The sequence below is a fragment of the Gnatocerus cornutus genome, unplaced genomic scaffold (assembly GCF_029298725.1).
Source record: "Gnatocerus cornutus isolate USDA-ARS CGAHR unplaced genomic scaffold, icGnaCorn1.1 ctg00000023.1, whole genome shotgun sequence".
NCBI classification, from domain to species: domain Eukaryota; kingdom Metazoa; phylum Arthropoda; class Insecta; order Coleoptera; family Tenebrionidae; genus Gnatocerus; species Gnatocerus cornutus.
The window spans coordinates 2909900-2936330 of record NW_028275375.1 but is presented as its reverse complement, the minus strand read 5'-3'; the positions used below and the strand labels follow the sequence as shown (position 1 = coordinate 2936330).

The following is a 26431-nucleotide window of genomic DNA, read 5'->3' as shown; positions in this document are numbered from 1 at the left end:
TTTTACTATTTTAAGATGAAAACTACCCTTAGTTCTTTTGAATTAACTTTAAGTTGTCTCTAATTTATCTTGTTGGTTTTCTTCAGATTTCTTAGTTTCTCTAGATTTTCTTCAAATTTTCCTCAAACTCCTCTGTTTACATATCTTGATTTCCCTTAAATTTAATATCGATTTCTCTTGATTCCTCTTGAAATTAATATCGATTTTTCTTGATTCCCTTTAAATTTAATATCGATTTTCTCTAGATTGTGCATAAATTCTTTTTAAGATTCTTTTAAGTCTCTAATTTTCTTCCTAGTTTGTTAGATACTTTTTAAATTGAATTTTTTTTATTTTCTTTGATTTATTTTAGATTTTGTTTAAATTTTTCTTCAAATTTTCATAAAAAATTTGTATTCTCTTCATTCTGTTAAATTTTTCTTTTGGGTTTTCCCATTTTTTTTAACTATTTTTAGAGCTTCTTGGATTCATTTTTAACAGTCTTTGAGCTTTCTTTAGATATTTCTTAGGCTTTATTTAAATTCCCTACATTTTTATAACTTCATCGATTCTCCTGCCATATTTTCTTCGCACAATGCTTATATTCTCGACTGTTTCAGATAATTCTTGAATCTCTAAATTTCCATTAGAATTTCTTTAGATCTTCAGTTTTTGTGTCTTTTTGTACAAATTATCTTAAATTTTCCCACTGATATTATTTTTCCTGTTTAAAAGCAATGTAAAATTAGGGTTTTACAAAACCGGTCCCAAGTGGGCTCCAGGGCGCGCCCTCCTTTAAACCGTCTCTGACCCTTTGCGACTTTATCGACATTTTTCTTGCAGCTGCACTAAATGACTCCATCCCTTCATTAAACGCCAACTTCGCAGCAAGGGAACTAATTTTTAAAGTACGATTTCCAGTTGAACAATGCGCTTTTGTTACCAGAAGGTAAAGTTAGTCTGAGAATGCGTGGGAAGTTGTCACAAAATGAGCGAGACGTGATGTTAAACTCCCATAAAACAGCTCCGCGGAATTTTCTCGTTCACTTATTTTACTGTTTTTTGGTTGCTCTACGATCAATACATTCTCAACATATTTTTTCATATAAGAGTTATTATTGTCTAAAATTTTCTCTTCATTCTTATATTGAAATGGCAATAAAAGCGTCGTCTCCACGACACGGAACGCACTCAAGTGCAAGTCTAACATGAGCTTAAAATAGTTTCGTCTGCAGATCACATGCCATTCGGCGAATGGCGCAATAACTTTTCCATTCAAACAAAATACGAATAGAGCTTTTCATCTTGAAAGCTCGTCGTTCCGTTTTGTGTGTTCATCTTTCAATAGGCGTTGTATATCACCACGTACCGAAATATTTACTTCTTGTCCTATAAGAAAAATATTAAAATATTAAATTCCACGGAGGACCGAAAACCTGCAGTATCCTGGAAGATTTAATAAATGCGACCGCAACATCTGGAGAGGTCACGGCGCGAGCGAAGCGAGCGTTGACAAACTGAGCAAGTGTAAGTTTCCTGTTCATATTTCTCCGGCGCTTTTCTGTAACTCCCAAATTGATATTTATCTAAGGTTGTACCGAGTCTCCGTTGCTCATTTTTATCCGTTATTTTCTCGTTTATTTCCCGCTGAACGCTTCGGTTGTAACGGAATTAATATCATGTATAAAATTTCCCGATTACTCGGCCACGCTGGAAATTGGATTTTGCTCTTATACGATTTGATTTAACAGCGTCTGCTCTGTTGATTGCTCGAGAACTTCCAAGACGACGTAATTCGCAAAATAATCCAACAATATGCACGATTGATCCACCGACGAAGTTTGATGTGCGATTCATCTTAAAAGTGTCATTCTGCGGTAAAAGAGATGCCGGAGTCAAGATCTTGCGGCCTGACGTGTCTCCTTCGTGCTCGATTTACCGGCGATAAGAGATAACTTCACACTTTGTCCTTTTATTGGATGAGATAAAGTTCGGAGCGGAAATTATACCGTCATCATGGTTGGTCGTTAGGTTATGACATGTTAAAGCCGATTTTTATTGAGACGCATTTTCGGTCTCACCACTACGAATTATAAAATGAGAGGAAAAGGCGTTTAAGAGTTGTTCTTCAGGCTTTTTTGTCGGCCGGTTCACTCAATTTACCTTCAGGACATAAATCCCTGATGCTCATTTGTTCATGCCATAGATTTTTTTCGAACAATTGGCGGAGGATTGCCTGACAAAACTAAATTTATTATCAGGTTAAGAAAATCTAAACAAACATGGGACGGAATAAAAAAGTGAAAGTTCATTAAGCGCCGATTTGACCATCTCGCCCGTCATAAATTCCAAAAGTAATTTCAGGAATGGCGTTTCAACAGATGATATCCCCCTGCCTGGCTCACAAATTCCCACTATATCGCCCCAACTTTAGATTGTGAAATGATCATTTCATTCCGGTCTTGAAATAGAATTTCACCGCGCTCTTTGAGTGTATAATTCCTTCCAAGATAAGAGTATCCGCAAAACAATGGCGAGAGGTATTAACACCAAACAGCAGTCGCATGTAAGTAACAACCAGGAAAACAACCGAAACAGACTCTCTGATTGCAAATGGCAGCATTGTTGTGGTTTCTTTCGCCGTCATTTGCATATGAATTGGAGCTCTTAGGAGACCCCATTATCAACTGTATTCGCTAACAAAACTTCTGGTATCGATAGCCGAAAGAATACGTCGCCACGTTAATTAAGAGAACTCAATCAATTTGACTGAAGTTAACGATTTCGAGAATTGTTAGAAACTGGAATTAATTCATTATTGTTCAATCACAACTGAGTTAACTGTCCTACAAATTCTCCTTAACTTCTAGAACGCTCTTTGCTTTATTTAGAGTGAAAAGTTTGCTCTTTCCGGGGCACCATTCTTCTCACATCCTTAAACAAGTTACCTTGACTATAAATCCATTTAAAACAACACGTCGAGTCGAATATGTGAAATACCCAAAGAAACGATCACAGAAACGAATAAATAAAATTATGGAGAGTTTCCAAAAGTCAGTTGACCTCGAGTCGCCAGAAACATCCTTCGTTTTATTAAATTACGGGATTTTTGTCAGTTTTAATCCTAAATGAAGTTGAGGGGTTTTACAATTTTAGATTTGTTTTCCAATTGTGCTGAATTACGAAATTTTAGAACAAGAAACTGATTCTTAGAAGAATTTTCATTTAGGCATCGGAAAACGAACTAAGAATTTCTCCACTTCATTCTATTAAATTCCGTGACTTTGTCAGTTTTGATCGCAAAGCAGTGAAATGTGTACCTTTCACTACTTTCGATTAGTTATCAAAATCAGAATTTTTAGAAATTGTCAATTTGAAAACGAGCAAAAAATTTCTAATAATCTCTTTTAAAATCTTCAACTCTGACAGTTTTTATCTTAAAACAGTAAAATTTAAGGGTTTTATTATTTTTGATTTGTTTATCAACTGTCTTAAAGTTAAAAATTTTAGAGCAAGAAACAAAATTTTTAGAAATTTTCTTTTAGGTATTGGAAAACGAACCAAGAATTTCTCCACTTCATTCTATTAATTTCCTTAACTTTGTCAGTTTTTATCGCAAAGCAGTAAAATTTGTATCTTTTACCACTTTCAGTTAGTTTATCAACTGTGCTGAATTACAAAATTTTAGAGTTAGAAACAGAATTTGTATAAATTTTTATTTTGAAAACAAACCACACATTTCCACTAATCTCTATTAAAATCTGTAACTCTGCCAGTTTTTATCGTAAAACAGTAAAATTTAAGGGTTTTATTATTTTTGACTTGTTTATTAACTGTCTTAAATTCCAAAATTTTATGTATGAAACAGAATTTTTTAGATCAATTTTCATTGAAGCATTAGAAAACGAACCAAGAATTTCTCTACCTCATTCTATTAAATTCCGTAACTTTGTCAGTTTTAATCGCAAAGCAGTCAAATTTCCACATTTTACCAGTTTTGAATGATTTATCAAATGTGATGAGTTACAAAATTTTAGAGTTAGAAACAGAATTTTTTGAAATTTTTATTTTGAAAACGGACCAAAAATTTCCACTAATCTCTATTAAAATTTGTTACTCTGGCGGAGACTTTAAAAAAAAATTATAATAAATTATTGAGAATCTAAATTTTGCACAGATTAGGAAAATTTGGAAAATATAAGGAAAATCAAGAGCATTTATTTATAATAATAAGAATATAAGGAAAATATACAATAGAAAGTACAAAAAAATATAATTTACGAAAATTTGTTAATAGAATCAAGAGGCCTCTAAACTAGTCAAGTAAAAAATAAAATCCAATAAAAAACGATATATGAATTAATGTATATATATACATATTTTATAATATAAATATTTTATTTTATACAGGGCTAGTCACGAGAAGATTACTTCTGAAAATGATTTTTTCGCAACCCAAAATACTAATTTCTTGAGTCACTTGATACAACCCGAATCAGAAATGAAATGCTGAATCTACGATTGCTTAGGCTTTGACAGTCTCACTTTGACAATTACGGAAAAGGAGGTTACGTGAGTGTCCATAGACAACCTAGTTCAGTTTCGATGTGGATATCTTTACGATAAAGGTTCGTAGCAGTCATAGACAGCATTTTTGGCATTCTCCGGAGATGAGAATCATGTCAGTTTTCTCATCATTTGAATAAGACTTTGTGACGGGTTTCTCAACTCAACCTAACATACCATGCGTGTTAAGGAGAAAAATTATTGGTCGAGCACTTACAGCTTCGGTATAGGACAGATTAATAAAGGTACTTCGAACTAATGGGGCTCTAAAGGAGCGGAATTAAGAATAAAGACGAAATTAAAATAAATAATGTCAAAGTGACATTGACCACCCCAAATGACCCCAAAGCAATCGTGGATTCAGCATTTTATTTCTAACTCTGGCAGTATCGAGTAGTTCAGGGTATTAGTATTTTGGGTTGCGGAAATATAATTTTCAGAAGTAATCTTCTCGTGACTAGCCCTGTATATAAATTTTAAATATAATTTTAAAAATATTTTTTGTAAACATTTAATACACATTTCTAAATCAAGAAAATTAATATCTTCCAAATTATGAAAAAAAAAAAATGGGTTCCAATTTAAAATAAGAAAGTTGAGTATCGCCCAAAAGATACTAAGACATTTAAAAAAAAATTAAAATCATCAGTTTATCGGAAATTAAAAACCATTTAATTTGTTTTTTAAATTGTTGAAATCGGTTCATAAACAAAAATTCTACAACGCCTGCCGTTTTTAAAAAATCACCCTGTATAAGAGTTTAGACAATTTAAGGAGAAATTTTAAGGCTGGAGACGATCTAAACAGAATTCAATAGGAATTTATACACAATGTTGAGAGAAATTAATGTAAAATCCAAAGCGAATCTAAAAATTCTAACAGGATTTGAGGAAAATTTGAAGAAAATCTAGAGCAACTGAGAAGAATTGCTCCAAATCCAATGAGGCTGTAGAAGATCAAGAGAAATTAGAGAGAATCTAAAGTTAATCGAAAAAAAAAATAAAATTCGATAAATTTTGCACAGTCTAGAAAAATTTAGAAAATCTAGAAAGTTGTTTATTTTTTTTTTAATAAAACCGAGAAAAATTTAAAAATGAAATTAGAATGTTGAGAATTTAGATAAAAGTAAAAATTAATATGAAAAGCAATTAACAAGAAAATCAAGGAAAATTATATACAATCCAGGAAAAATCTAAAGTGAACACGAAGCAAATCCTGAAAATTGAAAGAAAACCGAGAAAGCATCTAAAGATTTTAAAAAGAACATTATTCCGCCCCTGTAAATAAAACCTTTAAAAAGGTATGAAAAGTTAGAAAAATATTTCATTTGGAAGGAAGGTAGTGGTAAACAAAGTGATTAATTATTTGCTTCTTCAGAGCTACAACAGAAAGACACACCTGATTTATTACAGTCTGATGCCCAGAATATAAAACGGAATTGGCAACGGTTTCGCCATGTGAGTAGCAGAAATCAAAGAGACAATAAAGCGCGGCTATAAATCGCTTTCTGGTTTTGCATTTCGAAGAAAGAACTTCATATTATATTGTACTTCTAACTGTTATTTATTCCTTACGTGCCACTTAAATTGTTCGAAATTTATTTGACAGGTTTGTTTATTTTCTTTGATCCATTCTACTGGTTCCATTGTGCTGGAAAATGATCCAAGACGTATGATATCGAAATGTCTTTGAAGAAATTGTTTGCACTTCTAAATATGGTAATCGAAGCTTTTTCGAATTGCGAAAAAAGTCGCCAAGTATATTAAGCAAACAAGATTTGACTCTGTAAACCAATTAAAAGTACTCGAGTTTCATTACCTGAAAAACAAATTTGTTTGATCTGCGTTAATGTATCCTGAAAGGGCGCTCACAAATCCATCAGCGAGTGTTTCAGTGATAGTGACAGTGACAGTAATTAATTCTCCGAGCTAAACTTCGTTAGATTTAAGCCAAATATCGCTTTACTCGTTAAAATAAGCTCGAGATTACTTGGACGTATTTTTCAATTACGGCGAAAAGCAGCTTTTAACGATTCCATTTTCCTCGATTGTGATGGAGAAGACTGCAATATTGTAAACTTCATTGCTTTCATTAATCAACTAAAAACAGAATAATGTTAGCCGATGAACTTATGGATTTTTCGCTTCGTCATGAATTGCTTTATTTATTAAAAAGCTCGCAGCAAGACGAGACATAAATTTCTCCTGTCGGCGACATGTGCGTAGTGACAATAATACCTTCAAGCTTTGATGATTTATCTGTATCGCGGTCATCAAACAGACCCTCAGCATCCTGTTTAATTAGTTTCCTCCAATTCTCCGCACAACTAATAGTACCAGCACCACTAAACCAATCTACAACTAATTACGTTTCATTTGCGGCCTCAAGCGGTTTTGCAAATCTTCGTCAAAGCAATGGGCGACGTATATTGCGTTTGATCGACTTTGCCGGTAATTGTGGTGTTTTTTCCAGTTTGCTTTTAATCCGACTAAAAGTGTCTTAAGGAAAAATTCGGAGCTCGGAGCGAATTATTTTTACTTTTATCTTCGGTTCGGCTCATAAATTTATTTTGCAGCGACTTTGTACTTTTGAATTTGAATAGTTCGGATCGAATCTAAAATTGTAGACTCGACAGAATTACCATCTTTTCTCGGTGTCGTTTCGTGCCTTCCGAAATCTGTTTAAAATTTTAAAGCTCCTCTATTTAACATGGTCTAAAAGTGGTTCGAGTAAAAGTTGGGGATTTGCCCGGAACAACATAAATTGATTGGATAGTTGAACAATAGCACAGTCGGGAATTTTCCGGTTTCGTTCCCGGATTTTCATGAATATCTTCTATTTAATTTTGTAAGAAATATGCTCTCGAGCACATGTCTGTCAATCCAATTACTCGGACGTTGCAGTGTGACTAAGCTTCTTTGCTTGATCCAATTATTCCAGTGCGTTTAAATAATTAACAATGTCGTATTATAGCAAGTGGCTGATTTAGGAAGTGGAGTTGGGAAACTTTCCTGAATTTCCATCAGGCCAACTCAAGATGTTAATTAAGACGGTTTTGTTGTTCAATTGAAATGAGGGCTTTCGAAACGAGAAAATGTGTTTATTAGAGAATAATTAGGTATGCATATTTCTCGAATTACAGCGAGCACTGTTTTTCCCTCCTGGCTGGATTTTGTTCCATGGAAACTTTCCAGAGAAACAAATTTATAAAACGGATAATATCATGCTTCGTGTACTGGAAGAAAACAGGTGAAATAAAAATAGAAAATCGATCTTAATGTTAATGTAAATTTTCTCTTTCTGCATACGTTATTAATTTTTCCAAACATTTGATAGGACACTGTCAATAAAACTCCGATATGATTAACGAGCGATCCAAACCTCGAAGCTTTTATGTAAAATTCATGATGAACCGTCAGTTATCAATATTACTACAGGTAGCCGATGTCACAAGTTGTTAACTTCGAGAATTTACTGATTATGAAGGATGGAAGGTTACCACTTTTTACCTGTATTCGATGATTTAATAATAAATCGAAACTGAGCAAACATTACATTGCAGTTTCCGTTTGTGGAATTGAATATTTTATTTTTAAAGCACAAATCCGTGTTTTAATGATTTTTGCTTTTGTACGACCCGGCGCCTCCACCATTTTTGCGCAATTTAAGACGCTTAATAACACTAATCTACAAATTTTGGAAAAAACGGGTCGTTTCTGAAGCAAAATGGCCTCTTATTTACGAATCTAAAGTTCGTTTCACTCCATCAGGTCCGGATTCGGAAATATTCTCCAAAAATTTATCTTTTTCGATTTTTCTTGAAAACTTGGAAAGTTATAGAATTGTTTGACAGTGTTTTGGAAAGCCAATTCAATAAGCTTTTCAACGATCCATAAAAAACAATGCTAGGTTCGGTAGTTTCCATGATATTTTTAAAAAATAATGTGTGAAAAAAATGCGTCAGGAATTTAGTTCGTTTGCAAAATAAAAAATTCTAAAAAGTGTCTCCTTTGCTCAACAACTTTCTAATTTGGAGAAAATGATAAACGTGTTCAAACTAGTAAAATCCCCAAACTTGCCGCAGCGTCAAAATTACCAAAATTACAAATTTAAAAAAAAAAATGGAAATTTTTAGTTCGGTTCCTAAAAAAATATTTCTAAAATCTGTCTCTTTTGGTCTACAATTTTCTAATTTGAAGGAAGTGATAAAGATGTTTAGACTAGTGAAATGCCTTAATTTAATTGCTATAGCGTAAAAATGTCCAGAGTTACAAATTTTTATTTAAAAAAAATGAGAATTTTTGGTTCGTTTCCAAAAAAAATTCTAAAAACTGTGTCTTTCTAATTTGAAAAAAGTGATAAAATGTTTAGACTAGTAAAATGGCTTAATTTAATTGCCATAGCGTAAAAATTTTCAGAATTACAAATTTTTATTTCAAAAACATGTGAATTTTTGGTTCGTTTGCAAAATAAAAATTTTTAAAAACTGTTTTTTTTTGGTATAAAATTTTCTAATCTGGGAAAAATAATAAACGTGTTTAAACTAGTGAAGTGCCCAAATTTCATTGCTACTGCGTAAAAATTTCTAGAATTATAAATTTTTATTTAAAAAATAGGAATATTTAGTTTATTGACAAAATAAAAATTTCTAAAAACTGTCATTTCTATTCAACCACTTTCAAATTTGGGGTAGAAGATAAACGTGTTCAAGCTAGTAAAATCCCCAAATTTCATTGCCGCAGCGTGAAGATTACCAAAATTACAAGTTTTTATTAAAAAAATAAAAATTTTTAGTTCGGCTCCAAAATAAAATTTTCTAAAAACTCTCTATTTTGGTCTACAACTTTTGAATTTGAAGGAAGTAATAAAATAAATATAATTGCCATAGCGTAAAAATTTCCAGAATTACAAATTTTTATTTAAATAAAAATGAGAATTTTTGGTGCCTTTGCAAAATAAAAATTTCTAAGAACTGTTTCTTTTGGAATGCAACTTTCTAATTTGGAGAAAATGATATACGTTTTTAAACTAGTAAAGTCCCCAAATTTCAGTGTTACATCATGAAAATTACCAGCATTATAAATTTTTGTTTAAAAAATGAGTATTTTTAGTTCGTTGGCAAAATAAATATTTCTTAAAACTGTCATTTCTTTTCAACCACTTTCAAATTTGGGGGAGATGATAAACGTTTTTAAACTAGTAAAATCCCCAAATTTCCTTGCCGCAGCTAGAAAATTACCAAAATTACAAATTTTTATTAAAAAAAATGGAAATTTTAATTTCGGTTCCAAAATAAAAAATTCTAAAAACTGTCTCTTTTGGTCTACAACTTTCTAATTGGGAGGAGGTGCTAAACATGTTTAACTTAGTAAAATGTCCAAATTTAATTTTCACAGCGTGAAAATTACTAGACTTACGATTTTTTATTTAAAAAGGCAATTTTTAATTCGTGTGCAAAATACAAATTTCAAAAAATTGTCCACTCTATTCTAGAACTTTCTAATTTGGGTAAGAAAGAAAACAAGTAAAATCTCCAAATTTAATTTAATTACAAATTTTTATAAAAAAGATAGGAATTTTTAGTTAGTTTGTAAGTCTTGGCCTGATAGAGGAAACGGTCTTCGGATTCAGAATCACCGCTCCAAAATTAGCTAACTAGGGCATTTGTTGTTCAAATTTCCGGTGACTGCTCCACAACTACAATTCCAGTTAGTTCATTAGCTTCCGCTTTGAACTTTTTTTGTTTCAAATGACACTTCTGGTCATCAACCTGCGCGAATTGTGTTGATATCCCACGCCGTTTTCCCACAGGAAATAATTCGTTTAATAAAAATGATATTAAAAAACTCCCAAAATACCCATCGTGGATTTAATCTGAGGGTTTCCCTCTTCTTTGCGCTTCAACGCTCCCCATCAAAGTTCCGAGCCCTTTCCCGTGTGCGCTACAGTTTTCCTTCTATGATACCCTGCGATCCCTTCTAAATATAGATGAGCGTATGAAAACATACAAAATGCGATTTAGGATCTGGTCGTCGGAAAAGAAACCCCCATATTGAAATTTTACTACCAATTTCACAAAAGGTAAAATTGCGTTAGAGTCGCAAGTGGGTCTTTTTACATGAAAATTTATTTTTCATTTTAAGACGAGATTTCCACCAGATCGATTTAGTGGCGGACTTCCTTTTAGAATTATTAATTTGCGAGGGTTTTATTTCAGGTGGTTCATTTTTCAAGTTTCGCGAATACAACATCTTACTGTTTAAACAAGTATCGTTCCAATTAAGCGCCTAGGAATTTTGTGTACAATCTGGGCAAACGTTATAAGAGCCTCGTAAATTTGCGAATATTCTTTACGGTTTATTGGAGGCTGTTTAATCAAGCGGGTTTATGGAACATTGCGAAAAATGGCGTTTTACATTTTTAAATTGTTCGGTTTTCATATTGAAAAATAAAATTAGGACGCAATGATATTCGGGATTTTTCATTTCGGCCAGGATTAATGAGACAGATGTCGTCTTTGCTTCTGGCTCGAAAATTAATTATAAACACTCATGATCTGAGTTAATGGAGTTTAGAATTCGCTTCAAAGGAAGCTCTCCGGTTATCATTTAATATCCCATAGCATTATTAATAAAACAATGCTAATATTAGGCGGATTCAACGGAAAATGAGCGTTATAATTACAATACTTTTCAGGTACGTGCTTGATTAACTTGCTCCAGTTTTATTAATTTTTAGTTGAGTCAGAAAACAACAAAGGTAATATAAAGTCGGGGCGGATTTAAACGGATGCTAAATAAATTTAAAGACGATCTAAAGAGACAATTAGGAAAAAATACGAAGAGTTTAATGTAGCTCAAAGACAATATTGAGAACATAAGGAAAATTTAAAAATATTGTAGAGGGAATTTATGAAGAAAATTTATCAGAAATTGTAACAAAAATTGGATAGGATTTGAAAAACGAAAAAATTTTACAATCTATTTAATCATAGAAAATCAGAAAATGGATATTAAAAAAATAGAAAATGTAAGCATAATCAGAAGATTATCTATAACGTCTATGGAAAATGTAAAGGAATTTTGAAAACCAATTCAGAGAAATTCAGAGAATTTGTACAAAATCTATAAAATTGGAGAAACTAGAAAATTTACACCGAATTTAAGTAACATCTAAACCATCTATTGAACTGAATCTAAAGAGAATTCAGAAGATGTATAGCAAATAGAAAAAATCTAGTTAAGTTTAGAATTAAATTTAATAAAAAAATATAAAACGGTTGAATTTTTTTGTTCGTCCCAAAAATAAAAATTTCGAAAAATTCACATTCTTGTCCTAAAATTTTGTAATTCGGTAATTATTAAACTCCTCCAAAATGGTAACTCTTTTAAATTTCACTGTTTTAGGATAAAAATTGCGAAAGTTATGGATTTTCAAGTCCGTTTTGAAGATTTTTTTTTTTAATTTCATTTATTGTTCTTAAATTTTCTAATTTTAGCACAGTTGATAAACAAACCTTAAATAGTAACATCGCCAGATTTTACAATTTTTAAATCAAAATTCCCATAGTTACGTGATTTAATAAAAAACGGTTAAAGAAAACTGGAAATTTTTAGTTTGTTCCAAATATAAAAATTTCTAAAATAGGTATTTCTTATTCGAAAATTAAGTATTTTAACACACTTGATAAACAACTTTAAAAGCAGTAATTCTGACAAATTTTACATGTTTAGGATTAATATTGGCTGAGATACAGAATTTAATAGCAAAACAGAAATCGGTTGAATTTTTTTGTTCGTCCTAAAAATTCACAGTTGTGTAAAATTTTGTAAATTAACACTAAAGATAAAAAAGTCGAGTATTCTAAAAATAACTTAAAACTAAAGGCAACCTAATAATTGTAAAAGTATTGTAAAAAAATATTATAAATTGAAAGTGGATTGAGATAAATATTTGAAAAAAATCTAAAAGAGAGATTTAATAAAATCTAAAGAATCTTAAAGAAAAACAGCAATACATATAATTATTTTTGTCTTGAAAAGTGGAAAAAATAAAAAAGTTAAAAAAATACACAGGAGCGCTCTTAAAAATTTCGAGTCCAATATCTATGAATATAATATATTATATATTTACAATATATTTATGAATTTATTCGTATTGATTGAACGATCTAAAACAATTAAAAAAATGCGAAAAATTATATACCAAAAAACAACGAATGTCGTAAAATCTTAGAAAATTAATGAATCACCAATTTTCGAGAACCCAAGGATCCAGAAAGACTACAGACAATCCAAAGAAAATCTGGAAAACCTTGAAAGAATTTAATAGTTTCGTGTTTAAATTCGAGCAACTCAATGCAGAATTGGACGAGATTTTAATATTCATTTTTCTCAAAGGGACCTCAACCTACCTTAATTCACCTCTGTTTAAGCAAAAGAACAAATTCCTACGTAAAACAGTTGAATGTAAAAACTATTCCGGAAAAAACACGAAAAAAAAAAGGAAAAAGTGTTGCAAAAACTTATACCGTGTGAATCGACAAACTTAAACCAGTGGCAAAATTGATCCGTTTCTTGAAAACCAAACAGATGTATCTTCGGAGGATACCGAGTGTAATAATTTTAGTGCGGATATCTGCATGAATTTAACTGACCCAGTTACTCATAATAACAATAATGATTAATTTTGTAGTTTTTTGTACCTTGTTGTTTCATAGGTGTTGCAAAGTTTAAATGGAATAAGCAACGAAAATTGCTTTCCCGAGCAGATTATAATTTTTTGCTTGTGGAAACCGCAGAAGCTTAATTAGTGTAGGTACACAGCATTATTCATATAATGATTCGGACAGTAACCGGAGCAATTTGAGCAAACTTAGAGAGAGAGTCAGCAAGTTTTTCGATTAATCACATCCAAATCCACTTTCTGGTCCATTAATTCTGGGCGTTTATTGATGTCGTTTATATTTAGGTAACCAGCGAGGTCTGCTGATAATTTTTTGTTTTCACTGTAAATTTCACAGTAAAAATAAAATAACCAGGGACAAGAATAGTCAAGCTAATGGATTGACACATCTGCAAATCTCTAATCAAAGTAATCAACATCGTCCAAAGCTCCATTGTTCCCTTCCCCATTAATGCCCTTGCTCTGATTGAATTTTCATCGTTAACTTTTTCCAATAATAGCGAGGATAATTGCCACGTACATGCACGTGGTATTTGCCCGGCGATCTGCAGAGGTTTATGTTAAGATCAAAGACTTAGTCTTATTAGCTGTACCAAGTCATTAAAAGCAGAGTTTTGTCACCGTGAATAGAATGATTAAGGTCTGAGGATTTCGCGTGTCTAATTGCGTGCCAGCATATTTCAACCTTCATTTTAGGGAGGAATAGTGTAGCGTGATATTTGCGAAATTTTAATGCATGGAGGTGCTTGGATGGCATAATTAATTTCAGGGTACGTGCAGTGGCGCGGTAATGTAACTGTGACGAAAAGCATTTCGGGTTTAAAAGAGCACGGAATGCTTAAAATGGACGGAAAATTCAACTTGTGATCGATTATCAATTGTGGAAAAGGTTGCATGATGAAGATACCTCATGAGAGCTATGCTTTATAATACCAACAGGAATAACAGAGATTTAGTTCGCTTTTGCCTTGTTTGAATAATACAAACTGCTGCATTCATTATAAAACCGTTCTGGAAAAGTGGCAACAATGGATTGGGTAAAACTAATCGCAATATTAATTAACAGAAGAGTTAATTAATGTGACGCTAATTAAAACGTCATGTCCAGTTTATTAATGAACTGATTTATTTATAACTTTTTTATTTATACTTTGTTTAAATCAAGTACTAGAACAGCACTAATAAAAAATTCTGACATTAATTCCGACTGTTTCCACCTTATTTTTTCATTAGTTTCAAAGCCAAATCCTCGCTTTTTTGCGTTTTCTCGACCCTGAAAACCTCAGGTGTTCGAACCCCTCTTTTTATCTCCTTGTGATTAATTTTATCGGTCGAGTTTTATTTGTCGGAATTCTTTCAGTGTTGTGGAGGGATTTTCGAGATCGAAATTACAAGCACTTCCTTGGGTCCTGAAAAACTCGTGAAGAAGCTTATGTTGGCTCGAAACGAGATAAATAATGTACGACGTTATCTTTACATTTGAAAATCGTTCTTTCAAACAGTTTCGAAGTAATTACGAGCTGCTCGGTATCTGTGTATTTAAACGGGCATTAAACGATGAAGTTATTACTATCTTTCTGGTTGTGGTTTTCTGGGTGGTACAATAAAGAAACTAGAGGCTAGGAGAATTTATGGTCGAAATGGAAGTGCGCTTGTGCTTTCAGGGCAATTTTTATAAGTATATTCATCCACTTCCTTAAAGTATCCACATTTATGAAAGCTGACTTTAGTTTTGTGAAATTTGAATAAAATTCGATTTCCGATTTAATATCCAGGAAACTGAAACTTAATTTGTCTGCATTTCCTGAAAACATACTCAAACGTTTTCAATATTTGAAAATTGTTTCGATTCTCTTGCACGTTTGCACCTAATTTTAGTCGTAAATTCTTTGTAAAAATCTGAGGTGCCATTTATGTGATTTCATGAACGACGATTTTGTCGATTGATTTCTTGTTTATTTTTTGGAGTAAACTTGCGATTAGTTCATTTTACGCAGAATTTTACGCAGATTCCAAATCTGGAATTGGAATTCATATCCGACAATTAATAACTTGAGTTATTGCAAATCAAAATTTCGGATAGTTGATTTTCATTTTTCCTAATTTTTAAAGCTAAATATTGAGATGCGGTTTGCACTAATCGTTTTTCTTGCGATTTTTTTACATAAGAAATAGTTTTTAAAATTTTTACAGTCAAAATTTGCAAATTTTCGCAAAAATTTATGACTACAACTATGCCAAATTTTTGATATCGATATGTTGCTTATTTTTTAGAGTAAATTTAAGTTATTATACATCAGTGTACGCAGAATTTTCCGCAAATTCCAAATCTAAGATTTAGATTCATATCCGACAACAAATAACTAAGGTATGGCCGATCAAAGTTTCGATTTTTTACATAAGAAACAGTTTTTTGATTTTTCTACAGTCGAAAGTTGCAATTTTTTTCAAAAATTTATGACTAAAACTGTGCCAAACTTCTGATATCGATATCTCGCTTGTTTTTTTGAGTAAACTTAAATTATGTACATCAGTGAATGCAGAATTTTTCACAGATTCCAAATCTGAGATTTAAATTCAGATTCGCCAAGAAATAACTCAGCTAGAGCCGATCAAAGTTTCGGAAAGTTGATTTTCGTTTTTTCTCATTTTTCCCAATTTTCAAAGTTAAATATCTCGGAAACTATTAGAGATATTGAGATGCGGTTTGCGCCATTGTTTTTCTCGGCTCATTTTACGTTAGAAAATGTTTTCAAAAGCCCAAAATTTGATAGTCAATTTTTTGCGAAAAAAAATTTGACTCAAACGATAAAAATTTTTCATCTTTTTTTATTTTTGGCCATAGGTTGTAAACTATTTGTCCGATCGATCTCAAATTTGGCCAGTATATATCTTTCGAGCTCCTCTTTCGACTGATGTACAATTCAAGGCTATTAACGTCGTTTTTATTTTGAAAACATTGATTGAAAATCACCTTAAAATGACGTTTTCAAAACAGTTTTTAGCCATTGCCTCGTTTATTTATCAAGCAAACTCAACAAATTTGGGTCTCATTTTACGCAAAATATTACGCTGAATCCAAAAACATAAGAATTTTTGAATTTTCGTCAACAAATAACTGAGTTATGGCCGTTTGAATTTTTGGCTTGTCGCCAGAGGGCCAAATTTTTGAAGGTTCAAAACAATTTGTGTTCGATATCTCGGAGACTATTTCAGATATTGAGATGAGGTTTGCGCCATTGTTTTTCTCGCGATTTTTAACATAAAAAATTCGAAATTTGCAAATTTTTGCGAAAATTTATGACTTTATGCCAAACTTCAGATATCAATATTGCGCCAATTTTTTGAGTTATTATACACAGTGTATGCAGAATTTTCCGCAGATTGCAAATCTGGAATTTAAATTCACAACCGACAACAAATAACTGAGTTATGACCGATCCAAATTTCGGATAGTTGATTTAAATTTTTCTATTTTTTTTTAAATTTGATTTCGTCGAATAAACTAGTACTTTTTATTTATCGACAAATCGATAAAAATGAGCTCTAGTTGAAATTATCGATTCAATGCTAATTAATTAAATTATATTTCATCAAATGGTCTACTTTTTCAACCCATTGCAAAAATATCGATTTTTATAACTTTCCACTCTTTGTATCATTTTTCAAATTAATTCGCTTAATTAATTTTTGTTTATTAATTAAAAGCCGTCCATGTACGTATATCATTGATTTAATGCGTTTTTGTTGCGTTGATGAGTTTTTAGAAGTTCGAAAATGTTTTACAAACACGTCTGAATTTTGAAACTTTACAACATTTATTTCATTTGCATCGCAAATTTCCGGGAAAGTTTTAGCAGATTCTAGAATATTTACTGCAGTCTGGTATTTTATTACAAAGTTTCTAGAAGTGGTGGAAGTTTAAAAATAAGCAGATGCAGTGATTTTAAAGATGCAAAAACATTACAAAAAGAAATTTTTGAATAAGGTTCATAAATGCACTTTCATTATGTTAACTAATTCGTTATTAAATTATCATTAGGCTCCCCGGTGTGACCTCCCTTGTTACAATCAATATTGTTATAAATAGAGAATTACGTTTCAGTCATTATTATTTGTATTCAATTTAACAAAAGTTTCCCACAAATAAACACGACCTTCGTACATTTTTAATGGTGAAAATCATTTCAAATTAATACTTTTATATCAATTTTAGCTGAACTTTTAAACTAGAGCAACTAGTGAAACGCTTTGTCACTTTAATGCCTGTCATAATTCCTGCTGAGACAATGAATCGTACAATTTTGACGGATAATTTCATTCTCGCCCGGCGCATCCACCATTTGTAAGAATTTACGACTCAGTTCGCTGCAGTTCTGCGAAGTACACCTAAATAGAATTACGCAGTACTTGAATCTTAGAGGAAATTATTTCATTAATTCCAAACCCCGAAATGTGCTTTGGTTTCATTGAAGCCGATTAAAGTTACTGGCGTACGAAAAATCAAGTTAATCATTTTCCGCACAAATTTCCCAAAGCTTCTTATAACTATACAAAGCCCTTTCCCGATTCCGTCTAATTTTGACAGTCTCAAAAGAAACTCATTTGAATTGTGGTTGTGCGCACCAGTGAATAACATTCGCCTAATTCAAATTAACTTCCTCATTCAAAGCTCTGTTTATGCTTCGATACAGCAATTGTGACTTCGATCACAATGCAAATGTACACTTGAGGGTACAAATAGGGTCAATTTCCAATAAAACGTTTCTAAATTTTGTTACAGAATGAAGCTCTACAAGTTGCCTTGCAGTCACTTCTGGATAAAGAGAAAGAAATTAATCCCAGTAGGTACTCATGTCTGTAAGTATTGCTTACTTATTAATATCGATCGTAACATTTTGACCTACCTTAACCGGTAAATATTTCAACTCTGACAGGCAATTAGAAGAGATAATTATGGAGCAAAGTTAGCTCATTGCTTTTACTGACTTAAACTCGTTATTTTTTTCAGAGAAATTGAATCAGAGATATTACTAAGTGTTTGTCAGAGTTATTAATTGGGTCATTAATTTGACTAGAGACACGTTCGTCGACTAATAAAAATCAGTTGGAATAGAAGCTGTTTTTGTGGGGTGGTAAATTGGATTGACAGAAGGAGGAAAAACAAAACCATAAAATGTTTACTGACTGAAACTAAGCGTAATCAAAAACGTTTCAAAACTTGTCGTTTTTCATCGATAATTTTGTACTTTGGCACAGTTGAGAATTATGTCAAGATTCTTCAAAATTTCATTCAACTAGTATTAAAACTACCAAAATTACAAATTTGAAAAAAAAAATTGAGACGACTTTATAATAAAAATTTCTAAATTTTGTCTTCTTAGCTCCAAAATTGTGTAAATTAGCACAACTATAAAATAAGTCAAGGATAGCAACTTTCAAGTCTATAGCATTAGAATTATGAAAATGATAGGCTTTATAATGTAAATTTTAAAAAATTTTGTTTCTTTCCTAAAAAAAAAATTCAAAACTCGTCTTTTTGTTCTATAATTTTTTCTTTTGACACAATTTGAAAGCAAGTCAAGCATAGCAATCTCCTCAAATTTCACGCCCATGACTTGAAAATTACGAAAATGACAAGCTTTCCAATCAAAATTTTGAAAAATTTTCTTGCAAAAGTCCTTCCAAAATAAAAAAAAATATAAATTTTGTCGCTTTTTTAGTAAATCAAAGTAAATCAAGAATACCAACTTCCCGAAAATTCATACTTGTTGCTTTAAAATTACGAAAATGATATGCGTTACAATAAACATTTGAAATCTTTTGCTGAAAAAAATCGAAATCGAAAATTATTTAGTAAGCTGCCAAATTTTATGTCTACAGCATTAAAATTACGAAAATGGCAAGTATTATAACTGAACTTTTGGAAGTTTTTGCATCCTCCAAGAAAAATTTGTCTTTGGTTTTATAATTTTGACTTTGGCAAAGATTTTTTAAGTCGTGAAAAATTCTGACCTGATGGAGTAAAACGGACTTCGGATTCAAAATCAGGAGACAATATATTATTCTACTGAAATGAAATGACTTTTCACCGCCCCAGTCCAAATTCCTCTCAAAATTAGTCGACTAGTGATATCAATTACTTTTTAGAAACATACTTCAGTTTAACGAACTGTGTAAAAACTCCAAAATTTGTCAGGCTGCCTGAAATTCCGCAAAGATGCGTTTTTAGTTGAAAGTGTCATGATCGTAATAAGGGTCGTCCTTCCCCCAAAACGTGCACTTGCTCGTTGTCCCTCGTCACGGATTTTAGAAAAAGAAACAATGTCACAGCAACGCCCCCACATATTACATTTCGTTGTGAAAGCTCGATTGAAAGCTGAAAATATCGAATATGCAACTTTCTTGCGATCCCGGCCAACCCTCTAACAATTCAATTTGGAAACGTCGTGTCGTCTTTACTAACAAGACGTCTCCGTATTCTTTATCTTTAAATCGAAGATTAATGAATCAAATGGGAGAGCTCCGCATTCAGTCACGAGTGGAGATATTGAATTATGAGAATTTTTCAGGAATTCATCAATTAATAAATGCAACGGAATGAGATATGAATTTTTCATAACAATTGGATGTTCCGGATACCGAAACGTCTACTAAAAAAGCGGAAATATCACTGAAAATTGTTGCGCGCGTTGAATTCGTGATTAAAGCCCCTTCGGAAAGTCGGATCTAATTTAAATGGTGATGAACACGTGATTCAAAGACAAGCAACATTGTTGCAGTGTTAGTTTTACGAGCCATAAATCTACGTAAAACTTCAGAATTTATGGGTTTTTAGCCGAGGAAATTATCAAATTATGAAATTTCCAGCTTATTAAGCAAGCTCTAATTGTGTTTATACAAGTGAGCGAGTCAATTTACGTGTTGTCGACATATTTTTACAAGGCTATAGCCCCGGGCAATGTAAGCGCTTTCAGCTCCTCTGATAAAGCACAACGTTGGAATAACGAAACTAAAGACAACGCATGATTTTAAATTGTTTCAAATGAAGTCAGCTTCAACACTTGTTGGATCTGGTTTTAGATTCGCCTCAAGCTGGGTACAATGTGGATTTTAGGCAGATTTAATTATGACCGCTAATGAAATATTAACAAGTTCAATTAGCTCTCATATCCAAAAAGTTTAGAGGCTTCTTTCCGCACAAGATATAATTACACTTCTCAACTTAATTTGTTTGAAATCAAATCTGTCCTTCGATGTTAACAAGAATGGCTTTGTAAATTTATACATTATTCATTTTAGAGCACCAAAACCAAACTCCTCGTCTCAAACAACCACTCACAGTGCTGTATTTGAATCGAAATTGATTTTATGATAATGAAAATAACAATTTAATTATAAAAGCAATACGAGTTATAAACATAGACCGTTAAATCCGTTCTTTCCCCAGATAACAATTTGAAATACTATAATTAAATGTTTAGTGCTTACCTACAGTTGTAAACATAGTAGTTTAGAAACTTTGAATTTAATTTTATCACTACCCATGTAAATTGGAGAGTGGATGAATAAGTAATGTAATCGATTGCCCGGTTTTTATCAACATTGATCAAATTCGATTAGCCGTGTTCATGATTAGTAAATATTTGAGCAAAGCGTTTTTGCCTCTTTCTAAAACTGTACCGAAAAGTGCTGGCATGAAACATTATTATCTGATCGAACTAAAACCGCAGGATTAAGACTTTTGGGGAGGCGTCAAGTCACAAAAAAGTTGATGCTAATTTGTCTTACCAAAAATTTTAAAAATTTGCAAAGAAAAGGAGAAAATCTAAACCTTTTTTTGCGTCCTATTATTAAAACTGCTGAAAACTGCAAACTTTTGGTTTGTGTTAAAAATAAAATTAAAAAAAAAAGAGTCTCTAGCTCTAGGATTTTGCAATTTGGTACAATTAATAAATAAGTTAAAAGTAGTAACGTCCCTAAATTTTATCTCATTTGAGCCAACACAACGAAAAACACATATTTTTTTTGACCTAAAAATACAAATTTCTAAAATGTACGCCTTTTGTTTCAGAATATTGCAATTTAGCACAGTTAATAAATAAGTCAGAAGTAGTAACCTTCCTAAATTTCATTAATTTAGAGCCAACACAACCAAAGATATAATTTTTTTATAAAATTTTGAAACTTTTTGGTTCGTTCTAAAAATAAAAACTACTAAAATCTGATCTTTTGCTCCAAATTTTTGCAATTCAGTACAGTTAATAAGTGAGTTAAATATAGCAACCTCCTTAAATTTCAGCAATGTAGAGCTAACGCAATGATAAATACAATTTTTTTTATAGAATTTTAAAAATTTTTGATTTGTCTTAAAAATAAAAATTTCTAAAATTTGCGTCTTTTGCTCCAGTGTTTTGCAATTTAGTACAATTAATAAATAAGTTAACAATAGTAACGTCTCCAAATTTCATCTCATTAGGGCCAACACAACGAAAGATACATATTTTTTTATAGAATTATGGGACCTTTTGGTTCGTCCTAAAGATAAAAATTTCTAAAGTGTACGCTTTTTGTTCCAAAATTTTGCAATTTAGTACAGTTAATAAATAAGTTAAAAGTAGTACCCTCTTCACATTTAATCGTTGTAGCCAACACAACCAAAGAAACACTTTTTTTTAGAATTTTAAAAATGTTTGGTTTGTCCTAAAAGTAAAAAATTTTAAAATCTACGCCTTTTACTTCAAAATATTGCAAGTTAGTCCAGTTAGTAAGTGAGTTAAAAATAGTAACCTCCCAAAATTTACAACATAACCAAAGACACAATTTTTTTTATAAAATTTTGAACATTTTTGGTTCGTAGGTACTAAAAATTAAAATTTCTAAAATTTGCGTCTTTTGCTCCAGTATTTTGCGATTTAGTACAATTAATAAATAAGTTAACAATAGTAACGTCTCCAAATTTCATCTCATTAGGGCCAACATAACGAAAGATACATATTTTTTTATAGAATTATGGGACCTTTTGGTTCGTCCTAAAGATAAAAATTTCTAAAGTGTACGCTTTTTGTTCCAAAATTTTGCAATTTAGTACAGTTAATAAATAAGTTAAAAGTAGTACCTTCTTCACATTTAATCGTTGTAGCGCCAACACAACCAAAGAAACACTTTTTTTTTAAATTTTAAAAATGTTTGGTTTGTCCTAAAAGTAAAAAATTCTAAAATCTATGCCTTTTACTTCCAAATATTGCGAGTTAGTACAGTTAATAAGTGAGTTATAAATAGTAACCTCCCAAAATTTCACCGCTACAGCACCAACATAACCAAAGATACAATTTTTTTTATAAACTTTTGGACTTTTTTGGTTCGTCCTAAAAATTAAAATTTCTAAAATCTGCGCTTTTTGCTCCAGAAAATTGCAATTTAGCACAGTTAATAAATTAGTTAAAAGTAGTAATCTTCTTCAATTTCATCGCTATACAGCCAACGCAACCAAAGGCAGATTTTTGTTATTGAATTTAAAAAAAAATGGTTTGTCTTAGAAATAGAAAATTCTAAAATCTGCGCTTTTTGCTTTAAAATATTACAAGTTAGTACAGTTAATAGGTGAGTTAAAAGTAGTAACCTCCCAAAATTTCATCGCTATAGCACCAACATAACCAAATATACATTTTTTTTTATAAAATTTTGAACTTTTTTGGTTCGTCCTAAAAATAAAAATTTCTAAAATTTGCGTCTTTTGCTTGAAACTATTGCAATTTGGTACAGTTAATAAATGAATCATAAGTCGTAACCTCGCCAAATTTCATCAATGTAGAGCCAACACAACCAAAGATACAATTTTTTTAATAAAATGGGCACACAATTATGATGTATTTCTATTATTTATTATTTGTTGATTCGACTTATGCTCCTCCATTTTTGAAAACGAAAAGAGCACAAAATCCCAAAATTCCCTACAAAACTACGACGTACAACTTAATCTTGTTTTTGTTATGTGCGATCCTCAAACTGGACGCTCCCATCCTCTGACAGTTTTAGGCTAAACACTAATATATTATATAATGAAACAACGTCATTGTCAACGGTTCTGAAATGTGAACCTGCATTATAAAAAAGTCCTACTTTTAATCGAAAGATTTTAACATTTAAAAGATTTTTTGCTGCGTCAGTTGGAAAAGAGGGTCGGACACTCCCATATTTAATAAATTGAATATTCTATAAGCAAAAACTGTTCGAATACTGTTTTAAACTAAATTGTTATCTTAATATGTCACGTTTCGGAGCGCTTAAACCACTTTCCGCCGTTCTAAGGTGAATTAGATAATTTCATTTTCTTGCTGCACCAAACCCCCATTTCAACAATGAACTGTTTAATTTGAATTTACAACAGAATTGCGTTATGGAAGTTGGAAAAGTTTTTAGGGACTAATTCTAGCGTTTTCCGATCAATGAAATTGTGAGAGTGTTATTCTTTATTATAATTCACTTGAGCGTGAAGAGTGCTCCCCAATGGAAAGCTCTTTTCGTGTTCCACATGAAGCTGTTGGAAACTAATAAACATAATAAATTAAAGAAAATTTTGATTATTTTGAATGATGTTGGAGCTTCACCTGAAGGACTTAATTGGTTTTGTAACAAAAAAGTAACAACTAAACAGTCTGAATTTAATTTGTAAATTCCCTTAGCCGACAAGAATTAATTAATCAACAAAAGAATTAATTTAATAAGGGATCCAGTTTGGAAATTAATAACTCTTCCAATTAAGGGGGCAGAGTGAAACATAAGCAATTAATTAAATTTCTTATGTTGGTAATTGCTTCGTTCTGAACTTGACGTGCAGATGTCTGACAAAATAAACAAGTTTGAAAAATGTATACAATTACTACATTATGCATTTTGTATGCCACGTAAATATTTGAAGGCAAAGTCAACATATTATTATTTCAGCAACTCCCAATTAAGCCTCGTTCTCATATTGTTTTCAGAGAACAATTCCCAATGCCCCCGTTCGGCGTTCAAAGCAATTCCCACTTGACTGACCCAATAAAGAAATATATCTCCGTTGTGATAATCGGATGGTGAAAAAATCTGGAACTTCCAATTTTGGACAAGACAAAATTCGTGTTTATTTATTATAAAATAACTGCAACATTTTTCAGCGGGATGTTTACGTTTCCAGGAAATTCATTTCCAATAAATTAACGCTTCGATTCATTTATCACCTATTATTGGGTACATAACAATTTGTGTTGTAAAACAATTTGTCTAAAATAACATTGAAAATTGTTTAAACTAGTAAATCCAGGCAAATCGGTTTAATCCTCCATTTGCTGATTATTACTTAAAATTAAATCTCTTTCCTCACAGTGATAATCGCTTAGCAAAAATCCTTTTCGTTTTATATTGTGCGTTTCCCTCTGTTCCAGAAACCGATTACCAAGCGACGTCAGCCATTGTAGTCATTACGCCTATTTGGAGGACTTATACGACATCATTTCCTCAGAAGACGGTAAGTTTTTTCATGCTATACACTCAAAAGTTAACTTAATATAATGTCCAGCATGGCTGCTTTGAAGTTAAAGTTGTTAATTAAGTTTAAAAGTCGAGCTACACACACAGAATAATTGATGGAGTAAAGTGAAGGCAAAATTCTTTTGTTGTGGAAAAAACCAATGGGGCGCATTTGCAGGGGCGGACTTAGAGTACAAGAGAAACGGGTAGATTTCTTAAAAGCAGAAATTTGTACTAATAGCTTAAGATTCTTCAGAGATCGTTTTGTAGGGATTTTCTGCATTTTGATTTTGATTGTCATTTTAATATGGAAGTGACATTATTTTAGTCACAAGTGCGTAAAAGTGACATGAGAATGCGTAAAATTATGTCATTTTGACAGGAATTGATGCGAATAGTAGTAGAACCTCCAAATATTACTGTTTTGGGACACAAAACAGAGGAAATTAGGAAATTCAATTAAAAAAAAGTGGAAATTTTAGGTTCGCCTTCAAAATAAAAATTTCTAAAAAAATTCTTTCTTGGTATAAAATTCTGGAATTCTGTACAGGTAAAAAACAAGGCCAAATTAATAAGTGCTAAGAATTTTATTGTTTTAGAACAAAAACTGCCAAAATTACGGAATTTAATAGAGAAAAGTGAAAATTTTCGGTTCACCTTCAAAGTGAAAATTTCTAAAACATTTGTTTCTTGCTCTAAAATTCTGGAATTTGCTCCAGTTGATAAACACGCTAAATGCAACAACAGAACCTCCAAATTTTTCGGTTTTCGAGCAAAAACTGACAAAGTTACGGAATTTAATAGAAAGTAGTGGACATTTTTGGTTCATTTGCAAAATAAAAATTTCTAAAAAAATTATTTCTTGTTCTAAAATTTTGGAATTTTGTACACATGAAAAACAAGTCTAAAGTTATGAGTTCTAGAAATTGTATTGTTTTAGGACATAAACTGCCAAAATTACGGAATTTAATAGAAAAAAATTGAAAATTTTTGTTTCGCCTCCAAAATGAAAATTTCTAAAAAAATGTTTCTTGCTCTAAAATTCTGAAATTTCTCACAGTTGATAAACATGCCAAATGCAATACAAGCTCAATTTTTTTCGGTTTTAGGGCAAAAATTGGCAAAGTTACGAAACTTAATTGAAAGTGAACATTTCTAAATCGCCTTCAATAAATAAAAATAATAATAAAATAATAATAAAATAATAAAAATTTCTACAAAAATGTTTCTTGCTCTAAAATTTGGGAATTTTGTAAAAAACAAGTCCAAAGTAATGATTCCTAGAAATATTATTGTTTTAGAACAAAAACTGCCAAAATTACAAAATTTAATACAAAAAAGTGAAAAATTTTGGTTTACTTTGAAAATGAAAATTTCTAATAATTCAGTTTTTAGCTTTATAAAAATTTTGCCTATGTAAAACACAAGTCCAAAGTAACAAGATCTAGAAATTTTACTTTTTAGAACAAAAACTGCTAAAACTACGAAATTTAATAGAAAAAAGTGGAAAGTGCCGATTTGTCTTTAAAACAAAAATTTCTAAAAAAATTGTTTCTTGTTCTAATATTTTGAAATTCGTCACAGTTAATAAACACGCCAAATGCAAAACAATTTCTAAATTTTCCGGTTTTAGTTTTTCCTTGGAATCTCTAAATTCTTTTTAGAGACTTGTAAAATTTTCTTCCTTTTT

General features: G+C 31.3%; 1 protein-coding gene across 3 annotated transcripts in view; it reads left to right on the top strand.

The window, feature by feature from the left end:
- LOC148166383 (head-specific guanylate cyclase-like) overlaps positions 1-26431 on the top strand; it is a 72093-nt gene that overhangs the window by 15573 nt on the left and 30089 nt on the right. For all 3 annotated transcript variants that reach the window (XR_015771031.1, XR_015771030.1, XM_088049032.1), the window contains exons 3-4: positions 18014-18090; positions 24657-24739. Coding sequence is in view for 1 of the 3 variants with exons in the window: in XM_088049032.1 (XP_087905158.1) it covers positions 18014-18090; positions 24657-24739 (160 nt within the window). In the remaining 2 variants the exon portion in view is untranslated. The remainder of the gene's footprint in view (positions 1-18013; positions 18091-24656; positions 24740-26431) is intronic.